The 13528-nt window shown below is 33.7% G+C and overlaps 1 protein-coding gene and 1 long non-coding RNA gene across 7 annotated transcripts in view; both read right to left on the reverse strand.

Annotated features, from left to right (window-relative positions):
* Nucleotides 1-13528, reverse strand: part of bmp1a (bone morphogenetic protein 1a) — a 128420-nt gene that overhangs the window by 42552 nt on the left and 72340 nt on the right. For all 5 annotated transcript variants that reach the window (XR_015497251.1, XM_087263796.1, NM_001040037.1 and 2 more), the window contains 1 exon segment: nt 1856-1980. Coding sequence is in view for 4 of the 5 variants with exons in the window: in XM_087263796.1 (XP_087119922.1) it covers nt 1856-1980 (125 nt within the window). In the remaining variant the exon portion in view is untranslated.
* On the reverse strand, nt 6297-11782 carry LOC147842889 (uncharacterized). Of its 2 annotated transcripts, none has more exons than XR_015498533.1 (3): nt 10668-11782; nt 6924-10590; nt 6297-6804 (listed from the first exon to the last, which is right to left on the reverse strand). It is a non-coding gene; the product is annotated as an uncharacterized LOC147842889 (long non-coding RNA). The 2 variants fall into 2 exon arrangements; XR_015498532.1 differs by having other exon boundaries at nt 6323-6814; nt 6967-10590.

Raw genomic sequence — 13528 nt, forward strand, 5'->3', positions numbered from 1 at the left:
ATGACAAACTTCCTGCGCTTCAGCAGTGTTTACTCTGCCTTCCCCAAAGCCAGGATTCACAGAAAAGCCAAGAAACCAAAGTGCATTAAAGGTGGACGTATGTTGTTTTTTTTCCAAACAGATTCAACCCTCAGTTAAACACAAGATTCTGTAATGAGGGCAAATGTCACTGAAAGACACTTTTCAGGAATCCTTCTGCCTTTTTTCCTCTGCAAAAATACCTTCATGTTCCCTTTAATATGACACATTTACTTAAAAATGTATTCATTTTAAATACTTTTTTTCATATTTTTTCTTATACTGCTATGGGGTGTAATAATGAACAAAAAGATTCAATAATAATAATAATAATAATATTAATAATAATAATAATAATAATAATAATAATAATAATAATAATAATAATAATAATAATAATAATAACTTATGGTCAAAGATGATTTTTGATGAACGAAACTATACAATAACAGTTATAATATTAATATATTTAGTTTTATAAATTAAAATGTATTACTACAATTTGGTAAAAAATATTTTTATTTATGTATTTATTTTATTTATTTATTTTTTGCTGACCACAAAAATATTTTCTCCATTTTTTCATTTCGATTTACAGCATCTTGTTAGGCATTTACTTGTAAATGTATTTGTTTGAAAAAGTAAAAAAAAATAAATAAAATAAAATAAATAAATAAATTATATATAATAAAAAATATATATATTTTTTCTTTTTTTATTAATTAAATTGTATTACCATTAGGTCAAAGATTTTTATTTTTTTATTTTTTTGCTTAGTTAAAAAAATATTTCCTTAAATCTTTTCTTCCATTTACACTGTGACTTTGGTTTAAATACAATAAAATACAACAAATATCTTGTCAGGCATATTCTTTAAAATGTAATGTTTAAAAAAAAAAATTTGTAACATTTATTTTTAAAAGAAAACAAATTACTTTGGGGTGTAATAATGGACAAAACTATTCAATAAAAGTTCTAACTACAATATATATTTTATTAATTATATTGTATTATTACAATTTGGTCAAAGACAAGAACGTTTTATTTTTTTTTGCTGAAAATAAAACATATTTCCTCACATTTTTACTTCTATTTACAGTGTAACATCAGTTTAAATACCATAGCATCTTGTCAGGCATTTACTTGTAAATGCATTTGTTGGATAAAAAAAATAAATAAATAAAATAAATAAATTAACATTTTGTCATATTTCCTGATATTTTTGTAAAATATTTAAAATATATAACTTTGTATATAGCAATGAAAACAAATTGCTATCGTGTGTAATAATGTACAAAACTATAAAAAGTAGAATAATAATAATAATAATAATAATAATATATTTTTGTTGTTAATTAAATTGTGTTCCTACAGTTTTGTCGAAAATGACGAAAATGTACTTTTTTATGTTGAAAAATAAATAAAGAAATAATTCTCAAATCTTTATGTCAATTTACAGTGTAACATTCGTTTTCATACCACAAAATCTTTTCAGGCATATAATTAAAAATATAAAAAAAAAATACATAAATGTTATAAATGTCTTAAAAGAGAACACATTTCTATGGTGTGTAATAATAAAAAAACTATTCAGTAATAGCTATAATAATAATAATAATAATAATAATTATTATTATTATTATTATTTTATTATTAAATTGTATTATTACATTTTGGTTAAAGACAAAAATGTTTTTTTTTTTTTTGCTGACAACAAAACATCTTTTCTCACATATTTACTTCCATTTACAGTGTAACATCAGTTTAAATACCATAACACCTTGTCAGGCATATTCTCAGTAATGTTTTAAAGTCAACATATGCGTAATTCTCTTACTTGGACACTTGTAAAGTTTGCGTGCCTGTGCGATGTCTCCTTTACTCAACCTGGTCCTCTGACCTATAGGAGGCCGGACGCCGTTCACATCATATCGTGGCAGAATAGTGTCCAGAAATATCCCTCTGTCAAGAAACAAACACAAGAAAAAAATCAGAATGAACAGACAAACCTGTTAGTAGTTATTTTAAAGGTCCCATGTAGTGCTTAGAAATGTGCATTTTTACTGGACGTTTGACGTTATCTCAAATTAAATATAAAGAGAGATCAGAACATAGAGCAGCTCCTCCCCCTTTAAAAAGAACAGCCAATAGCGTTCTGCCAGTGAGAGTGGATGAGCTCAAGCACATCAAATTAAAAGCAAATGAGAAGAAGTCGGTCTGATACTAAAGAGCATTTGATTGGTCAAGATTTGATGAGAAACTGAAGTATGAGATGAAAAACTACACGCTTTACATGTTTACATCAGTTTTATATCTTCTAAACACATTTTTTGGTGCACACTCGCTTATAGATATCTTAAAAACTAGCATTAATGATCCACATCTAAAAAACGTTTAATTTTATGGGACCTGTAACTCTCCATCTGCAGCACTATCTCCAGTTGTTCAGGAATGTCTCTCCATGCACTGAATTATGGGCACTTGTATAAACACAAATGTTATCTCACGTTTAAAGACACTGCAGTGGCAAGTTGCAGCAGATGCACAGAATGTGGCGGTTTGAGCTCAACAGGCTGTAAAGTCGTTTTGCGGAGCACACAACAACCCAAATGGCGCTCCAGCCAAGCCGTATTATCCGCGTTATCCGAGTTATGGAAGTTGTGGCCTGTGGCTCACTTTTCTTATGTTTTCTGCACAACACTCCATACAATGCTCTGCAAAAAATATTTTCTGTCTCGTTTCGAGTACAAATATATGAACAAATTTTCCAGACAAGCAAAAAAAACAATAATAACAGTCTTGTTTTTGATTTGATTTGATAAAAAAATTTTCTTGGTTAATTAGCACATAGTTTTCTTGTATAAGGGGACAAGTCAATTAATTTGGACACCATTTCAGTGAGAACTGATGATTATTTTAGATATTTTGGACTAGAAGCAAGACAAAAAACTCAAGAAACTTTTCATGAAAAGCATTTTACACAGCAAAAGTGCTTTACTTAAGATTTGTGCGGTCTTGATTCTAATACGAATATCTAACAATTCTTAAAGCAGTAAGCATTTCCTAGACAAGAAATATAAAATATTGTTTTGTTTGCAGAAATATTAAGTCAAAATCAAGTGAGTTTTTTTTTTTTTTTTTTTTAAAGTTAAATAATCTGCCAGTGGGGTAAAGTCATCAGATGTTCAGTTTAAAGTAGGTTATTTTACTTGTTTATTATGTCTCTCCACACGCTGAATTATGGGCACTTGTATAAACACAAATGTTATCTCACGCTTAAAGACACTGCAGTGGCAAGTTGCAGCAGATGCACAGAATGTGGCGGTTTGAGCTCAACAGGCTGTAAAGTCATTTCGCGGAGCACACAACAACCCAAATGGCGCTCCAGCCAAGCCGTATTATCCACGTTATCCGAGTTATGGAAGTTGTGGCCTGTGGCTCACTTTTCTTATGTTTTCTGCACAACACTCCATACAATGCTCTGCAAAAAATATTTTCTTTATCTTCTGTCTCGTTTCTAGTACAAATATCTAAAAATTCATTGTTTTGGTTGTTGTTTTGTTTTAATATCTAAACTTATCTAAGATAAGTAAATTTATCTTGTAGACATACAAATATCTAAATCAAGCAGCATTTTCAGGACGAGGAAAACAAATATTGTTTTGTTTTTAGAAATAATAAGTCAAAATCAAGTCGAGTTTTTTTCTTAAAAATAAAATGAGCTAAATAATCTGCCAGTGGGATAAAATAATCAGAATTTCAGTTTATAACACTCCCTACAATGCACTGGAAAAAATTAAAATAAATAAATAAATAAAACTACATTTTCTGTCTCTTTTCTAGTACAAATATATAAAAATATTTGAATCAATGAGCATTTCCTAGACAAGCAAAAAAAAACAAAAAAAAAAAACAGACTTGTTTTTGTTTTGAAATGTTTGAAATTTTATTACCCCATTGGGCACATTTCTATTCATGTATTAGGGGAAAAGTCAATTAATTTAGAATTTTCTTTAGAAAGAATTGAAGAATTTTTTTTTATATTTTGGACTAGAAACAAGACAAAAAGTCATTCGTCTTAAATTTTGCATTTGAAGAAAATCTTTTTTTGCACTGCAACAGTGCTTAAGATTTGTGTGGTCTTGTTTCTAATACAAAAATCTGAAAAAAAAAACTTAAATCAAGAAGCAGTTTCTAGAACAGAAAAATAAATATGGTTTTGTTTTCAGAAATATTAAGTCAAAATCAAGAGCTTTTTTCTTAAAATGGGATAAATAATCTGCATAAAATAATCAGAATTTCAGTTTAAAGTAAGTTTATTTTATTTGCCACACTGGAATTTTTATAATAATAATAATAATAATAATAATAATAATAATAATAATAATAATAATAATAATATTAATAATAATAACAATAATAAAAACAACAACAACAACAGCAACAACAACAACAACAACAACAATAATAATAATAATAAGAAGAAGAAGAATTACAATAATAATATTAATAATAATAACAATAATAACAATAATAAAAACAACAAAAACAGCAACAACAGCAACAACAACAACAATAATAATAATAATAATAACAATAACAATAATAATAGGAATAATAATAATAATAATAATAACTACAATTATAATATTAATAATAATAACCATAATAACAATAATAATAACAAAAAAATAATAATAATATAATAATAATAACAATAATATTATTAATAATAATCATAACAACAATATTTTTTTATGAAAAACATACTCATTTTTCACTTATACTGTCAAAACTGACAGGTGGAGGGGTGTGGTTAATTATGTAAGCCACGGCCAATACCTCAGACAGACGTAATCTGAGGCTGCGTCCGAAAATCGCATATTTCCATACTATATACACTCTCAGAAATACAGAAGCTGTCATTGGGGCAGTACCTATATTTTTATTCAAAGAGTCCACAGTGGTACCTCAAAGGTCCCCAAATGTACCTAAAACGTACCTTCGAGATACCATTATGGACCCTTCAGGGACAAATATGTATCTTTAGAAAAGGTTACTGCCCCAGTGACAGTTCCTATACCTTGATTTCTGAGAGTGTATATAGTGTGGACGTATGCGATTATTTACTTCTGAGACTGTAGTGCGCTAAAATCAGGATGCGGGTTGCGTAGAAGTACAAGGATGACTTAATATTTTTGGCGAGATTCTGAAGTCTCTTTCGAGAGAATTCATGAATGGGAGTGAAGCGACGCAACTGATGCAGGTAGGTCATGTGATCATGACAAAATGGCGGATGTAGTACATTCGAATTCCATTCATACTGCTCACATTCATAACATACTTTTCTAACGATAGAGTAGTACATTTAAATTCAAATGCAGTAGGAAATTTTGGACGTAGCCTGAGGTTTTACCTGAAAAGATAACAAGAACAAACTATTTTTATTATCTTAACGACACGCACAGATTAATTGTTCACCATAAAACTAGCAACACGAGCTAACAAAATCAATACGGCTAGTTTTGATTTCATCTGTACGTTAAGCCTCAAGTCACATTTATGTTTCCACTACAAACGTGTCTGCATGACATGTCTGGATGTGGTTTGAGGGAGCAGATCATAATCTTTTCCAGCACTGTTTTACATCATACTGACCAACAGTCTGAATCGCGGTGACTCAAACCATAATAAACCCCAGAGGTCTGATGACTGTTCGCAATGTTTGTATGCTAACTTAAACGATTATCTCTCGAGGGACAGTCGGTGATCTCACGGGGATGCCGGTTTGAGACAGACAGTGACAGCCGAAACATGACCTGAATTCCTGCTCCATTTGGCAACAGCTTCATGTGTGTGTGACGTCACTCTCCATTGGTCACTTCAAGGCTAATGCCTCTTTAAAAGTCATGACATGTACACAAATCAATGAACCGCCAACTTTCCAGTATATGTTTTACGCAGTGGATGCCCTTCCAGCCGCAACCCATCACTGGGAAACACACACATTCATTCACACACTCATACACTGAAGTCAATTTTAGCCTACCCAATTCACCTGTACTGTATGCTTTTGGACTGTGGGGAAAACCAGAGCACCCGGAGGAAACCCACGCGAACACGGGGAGAACATGCAAACTCTACACAGAAATGCCAACTGACCCAGGCTTGAACCAGCGACCTTCTTGCTGTGAGGTGACAGTGCTACCCACTGCATCACTGTGTCAATTTAACAACTTTTTCAAGACTTCAGCAAAACTTTATTACTTTTTATTTTTAAGTTCTATGACTTTTTCTGTTTTTTATGACTTTACAAACCCAACAACACAGGCTGGGCAAATATATAATGAATCTGAGCTTGACAATGTTGCCGCTCTCCAACTCGAGCTGAAACAACATTTGCACAGTTCAACAAGGAGTGATTCAGTATCGAAATCCTTTGACTCTCTGCTGGGTTCAGGTCCGTTTTTTGTGGCCTCCTCGTGTGTTTGTTCCCATAGGAACCGTCCGGTCAACAGCAGGCATGATCAAATAGGGAGGATTGGCCTTTTCAGAGCTCCACTACACACACTTTATATAAATATCAGTGCAGAAATACACTCATATCAAGGAAATTAACGGTTCCCTGCTGAAAAATCCAGCTTAAACCAGCCTAGGCTGGTTGGCTGGTTTTAGCTGGTCAACCAGGCTGGTTTTAGAGGGGTTTTGGCCACTTTCAGGCTGGTTTCCAGCCATTTCCAGCCTGGTCTTAGCTGGTTAGGCTGGGAGATGACAAGCTAAAACCAGCTTGACCAGCCTGGCAGGCTGGGAGCCCAGCCAAAACCAGCTATGTCCAGCTTAAACCAGGCTGGTCAAGCTGGTTTTAGCTGGATTTGGCTGGTCATTTTCCAGCCTGACCAGCTAACCAGTTAAGAAAAATTTTCCAGCCAGGTCATTTTCCAGCCTGACCAGTTAAGAAAAACAAATGTTGCACATATACTGTTTGCTTAATGGATTGCAAAAACTTTAAAGCTCAATATCTCAAAATCATTCAGAACGCAGAGAGAACCTTATAATTCCAAGGTGACGATATGTTTGAGAATTAACAATAATAATAGCCTACTCATATTAACCTTTATTTTACATCTAAAGTATTGTGAGAAAGAATCGTGATCTTGGTTTTAAGCAAAAAAAATCGTGATTCACATTTTAGCCAAAATCGTGCAGCCCTAGCGTGACGTCATTTGGCAACATTTAGCTACTTTTCAGGCAGGCTTTAGCTACTTTCCATTGGAAATGGTTGGCAACACTGATCACAGCTTGTGTAGAATAGACCCAGCCCCCAACCCAACTTTAAGAATAGATTAACGGCGATCAATTTTTTATTGTGCGATAAGAGTCTCGCGTTAACGCAGCATGTTAACGCCGATAACGGCCCACCACTAATAATAACATTAATACTGAAACAGTTACGCCATTTTACAATGATCAAAACAGCATTTCAGATGTTTCACAGTGTGCTCAGCCTACTGATTTGTCCATTCACACACATTATTTATCACCACATGATCTCTCATAACAAAATCACATGACTTCTTTAATGCACATACTGGAATTTGTTCGGAAAAAGTGTTTCCAATGTAGTTTATGCGCATTTTTCCTTCTCGAATAGAAAGTTTATCCTACTCAACTACTCAACACTTTCCATCAATATTTTTTTAGTATCTAAAAATGTGAGAGGGGCCTGCTTTTGCAAAACGTTCTCTTTATAGTCAGTGTGTGAGTTTGGAGCTGAACAGTGGATGTGTGGGTGAGCGGGTGTCATCTCACACTCAAGACACACTGCGAGCTCTTTATTTGCTCTTGGCTCGACTCTCCAGCACCAGTCTGAAGAAGAAAAACCTCCAGTCGGGTGGGAGGAACAGGGGGCCGCGACACAAAGGAGGAGGTTGGAAAACATGCCCCAGACAAAAAGCTAGGAGAGCTCACCGAAAACACACAAAAAAAAACCTGAGGGAAGGCCATGAAATCCTGCCGATACCAGAGCAATCAAAGGGGCCGTCTTCCCACGGAGATTTACAGTACGAGTGCTCTCCAAACACAGCGGGCATGATGGGAAAAAAGACAGCAGGACAGTGGACAAACACAGCGGCCGAGCGGTTCTGAGCTTCTCAAACAAGAACGGAACTCGCGGATGTGCTTAAATCATAGTTTGGTGCATTGCTGGAGAAATTTACCACCTAGATATGATGTTATTTAATGGTGCTTTCACACTTAGATGTTTGTTCCGGAACCTGGCGCATTTGCCCTGTTAGCTCGGTTGGTTTGGGCATCCGTGAAACCCACAATTGAGCTCTGATCCGCGCCAAAACAATCAGTCTGAGACCGCCTGAATGAGGTTGAAATAAACTCTAGAGCAGTTTGGGTGTAGTGAGAAAGCAACATGTTGTAGAAAGCTTTATTACAATCTATGATGGATATGTAATAGACATATACAGGTGAAGTCAGAATTATTAGCCCCCCTTTGAGTTTATTATGTTTTAATTATTTAAATATTTTACAAATGATGTTTAACAGACCAAGGAAATTTTCACATGATAATATTTTTTCTTCTGGAGAAAGTCTTATTTGTTTTATTTTGGCTAGAATAAAAGCAGTTTTTTATTTTTTTTAACACCATTTTAAGGACAAAATTATTTTTAGTCAAATCACTGATTAATATAGTCATCTGGAACGGCGAAGAAATCGTTCCCCCTTTATCTTACCTTGCTCAATAATGTTCATGTCTGGTGACCGGACTGGCCACTTTCCAAACGATCAACTAGAAGTCAAAGATATTATTCGATGCTCTTACAACTGGGATCGACGACAAGACTTTTGTCTGGAAGTGTATTTATCTGACTTTGAATTAGAGTTCAAATCTACACCTTGATTAGTATCCGCATCAATAATTACACTGTTTACTGTTTATTCAAACGCGTCTTGTTTTTAAGGGGGTCCCAAAATGTATCGCAATCACATAATGATAACACCAAAAGACAAAACTCAACCCTGATTACATGACATCAATAAATGTGTGTGAATGAGTGTGTATGCTTGCACTGGGTTGAAGCTGGAAGGGCGTCCGCTGTGTAAAATATATGCTGGATAAGTTGGCGGTTCATTCCGCTGTGGCAACCTCAGATAAATAAAGGGACTAAGCTGAAGGAAATGAATGAAACGAGGAACAAAATAATAAGTCTGAACAGATTGTCTAACTTGATGATGTAAGAAAAAAATACAGTTTTAAATAATAAGGATACCTAAATGAATACCTTTAAATATAAATTAAGGCCAGTGAATGTCACTTTTTTGAGTCTTTAATTTCAGGTGTAACAGGAAACAAAATAAACAGAAGTATAAATATAGCTTACAGAACGTAGTAATGATTTAATAATTATATGAGGAAGCTGTGGATCAGTCCTCCCTGTCATCAGTATCTGCTCTGTGCTAAACTTAACCCTGGCATTGAGTTTTCCAGCGCGATCCCATGAGGCGCTTCACAAGAATCAAAGAAACTCGTCCTTGAAGTGACCAAGCAGAAAGCAAAGCCATCTTTGCCTCTCACACAAATACCTGCAAAGTACATCAGCAAGACTAAAACTCTCTGAATTTCCTGTTTTTACTCTGAAATGGCTTAAACAGGTGGGGGACTACCTGCTTTTTAAAAAAATAAAATTTTAAACGTGACAGTGAATATATCAGAACGAATATCGATGAAACGGCCTCTTGCAGTAGTTTGAGTAATGATTCCACCTTTTGTTTGTTACACGTGTTCAAGTGGTTAAGCAAAACCAGAGCTGGCGGCTGTAATGTTTCTATCAAAGCTCATTATCCACTTAATTTCCCCTGCGGGATCCCTGAATCTCTTTCTTTCCAACTCTCCATCTATTTCTGTTCAACTGAATGACAGCATTACAGCACTTGAGAACCGTCTCCTTCAGTTAAGATGTTTTCTATCAAATGAATCGGTCCGAAAACACAGCTAGCTGCTTAAAGCTACGCACACATATAAATAAAATCCAATTAAATTCCTCCCCAAATTCTCAACACTAAATTACAAAAAAATGCTAAAAATAGATCACAGGTGTCAAACTCGGTTCCAAAAGGGCCGCAGCTCTGCACTGTTTAGTTCCAACCCTAATTAAACACACCTGATCAAACTAATTGAGTCCTTCAGGCTTGTTTGAAACCTACAGGTAAGTGTGTTGGAGCAGGGTTGGAGCTAAACTCTGCAGGACTTCTGCCCTCCAGGAATTGAGTTTGACACCCCTGAAATAGATCATTAATTATTTAATTAAAAACTGTAGTCTTTACTACAGAGTGCAAAAAAGCAAAAGGAAGCAAATTAAACTGTTCTATCTACACTGTAAAAAAATGCTGTAAAATTTACAGTAACTTTTTAAACAGATTTTGGTTGACAGACTGTAAATTAACAAGAGCATTATAAATTTGCTTTAAAATTTACAGTAACTTACTGGCAATTTTGGTTGACAATAAGACTGTAAATTAATGAGTGCACTGTAAATTTACTCTAAAATTTACAGTAACTTACTGGTAATTTTGGTTGACAATAACACTGTAAATTACAAGCGCACTGTAAATTAACTGTAAAATTTACAGTAACTTACTGGCAATTTTGGTTGACAATAAGACAAAATTAACAAGCACACTGTAAAATTACTGTAAAATGCATTGATTACCGTTTAAATTTACTGTAAAAATTACAGTAACTTACTGGCAGTTTTGGTTAACAATAAGACTGTAAAATAAACAAGCGCACTATAAATTTGCTTTAAATTTTACAGTAACTTACGGGCAATTTTGGTTGACAATAAGACTAAATGAACAAGCGCACTGTAAAATTAATGTAAAATTTATTAATTACCGTTTAAATTTGCTGTAAAATTTACAGTAACTTACAGGCAGTTGTGGTTGACAATAAGACTGTAAATTAACAAAGGCACTGTAAATTTCCTGTAACATTTACAGTAACTTGCTGGCAATTTTGGTTGACAATAAGACTAAATTACAAGCGCACTGTAAATTAACTGTAAAATTTACAGTAACTTACTGGCATTTTGGTTGACAAATAAGACTGTAAATTAACGAGTGTAAAATTACTGTAAAATGTATTATTTAATGTTTAAATTTGCTGTAAAATTTACAGTAACTTATTGGAAATTTTGGTAGACAATAAGACTAAATTAACGAGTGCACTGTAAATTTGCTGTAAAATTTACAGTAACTTACTGGCAATTTTTGGTTGACAATATGACTGTACATTAACAAGCACACTGTAATTTAATTACAACATTTTATTGTAAATTTACAGTAACCAACAGGCGATTTTGGTTGCCAGTAAGACTATAAATTTACAAGCTCACTGAAAATTTACTGTAATTCAGTTACTGTAGTTCAGTTGCCTTATAATAGTAACATGTCAACAATGTGCTTTAACACCCTAAAAAAACAATTTGTGTTTGCATGGCCGACTTTGATGATGGAAAAACTTAACACTTCACTTGAAGATTTACAGAATGTGCCAGATTCCTCACAAGCCCCTCAGGTGAAGACGGCATGGGAGGATGTAGTGGTTTTTATATTTATGTAGACAATAATAATCTTTTACATTTAAAACATTTACATTTTTCATATTCGAAGATATTCTTGTGCCGCTGCGCATCCCTGTGTGTTTAATAATGTGTACATGGTTTTTGGGCCTATTTTTACACCACTTTAGACCAGTTTTTAGTTCTAGTTCGGGTGCCTTAAAATAGCAACATGTCAACAATGTGAATTAACACAAAGACCCCCAAACAACAGTTTGTGACCCAGTAGCAGATCATGAAAGAGCTTTGATGGTGGGCCGCAAGAATGCAGAATAACTCTATATGAGATCGGAATATGTTTTTTTTTTAATTATTATTATTTTTTTTTTAATAAATAAAAAATAAATCATCAGGAACACATTAAATAATGTTTGTCCTGCAATGAAATACAAATTAAAGTAAATTTAGAAATCACTACTTTCTTTTTTTTTTTTATTTCTTTTTTTTTTTTTTTTTTTGTTTCTATACTGTGCCGACTTTTTCTGATTTATTGTAAATAAATGCATTATTGGTAAACATATACCCCCTTTTTAAAATAAAACATCATAATCCAGGTTCAGTCAGTTTAGATCATGTTACATATATGCAAAGAACAGAAATGTGATCTGTGGACTGTGATGCCTCAGACTTGTAATCTCCATCTTCCTGTAGAAGAAAGTTTGGATGGTCCTCAAAAGGCTGTGCTGATGGGATTGAGGAATGTTATTCCCATTTCATGTGTTTGTCAAAGTTTTTCCTGACTGGTTTTGACAGTGTGTATCCATCATTCCCCCAGAGTGAGCGAAACCTGAGTCCAGGCACACGCAAACGCACAGCTCTATATGAGAACCATCTGTTTCCTCTGCTTTTGTTCCCGTTTTCCCCTCCCGCTCTTCTCTTTTGGCATCTGGATCATTTAAAAAAAAAAAAAACCTAATTGAAGTTTGTTCATAGGATTCCAGGAAGAATAGGGAATTTACTGGATAACATTGTATTTGTTTTGCTTTGTGATGGATATCTGGAGAAGGAGAATATCCCTCAGCGTTTGTGTGTTCACTTTTTCTTTTAATATTCATATAGTTTGCAGGTTAATATGCATATAAAGGGTGCTTTTTATTCTTTTTCTTTTTTTCAATTGATTTAAAAAGAGCTAGAAAGTTATTCTCATTATTCATTCCAATCATTTTTTTAACATTTATGTATTTGATGTTTTTTCTGGTTAACTTTAAACTTTTTGACATGCAAAACATCCTATAATAGTTTTTATATTTGATAATAAAAAGATGGATGGAAATCAATGGAAAGATGGATAGATAGACAGACAGACAGACAGACAGACAGACAGACAGACAGACAGACAGACAGACAGACAGACAGACAGACAGACAGACAGACAGACAGACAGACAGATAGATAGATGCATGGATGGATGGTTGGATGAACAGGCAGATGGATGGATGGGTGGATGGGTGGATGGGTGGATGGATGGATGGATGGATGGATGGATGGATGGATGGATGGATGGATGGATGGATGGATGGATGGATGGATGGATGGATGGATGGATGGATGGATGGATGGATGGATGGATGGATAGATAGATAGATAGATAGATAGATAGATAGATAGATAGATAGATAGATAGATAGATAGATAGATAGATAGATAGATAGATAAATTGACACTCTAAAAATTTATTGAAAGTTTACAAGCACACTGTATATAAATAACTACAATTGTGCTGTATATTTTTACAGTCTTTACATTATAATTTACAGTCCTAATGGCATGTGAATTTCACAATAATCTGCAATTATTATTTTACAGTGCGCTAGTAAATTTACAGTCCATTTAGAACTGAAAACTGGTCTGAAGTCAAAAGTAATAGGTGGGCCAAAAAA

The sequence above is a fragment of the Danio rerio genome, chromosome 8 (genome assembly GCF_052040795.2).
Source record: "Danio rerio strain M-AB ecotype USA chromosome 8, GRCz13ab, whole genome shotgun sequence".
NCBI classification, from domain to species: domain Eukaryota; kingdom Metazoa; phylum Chordata; class Actinopteri; order Cypriniformes; family Danionidae; genus Danio; species Danio rerio.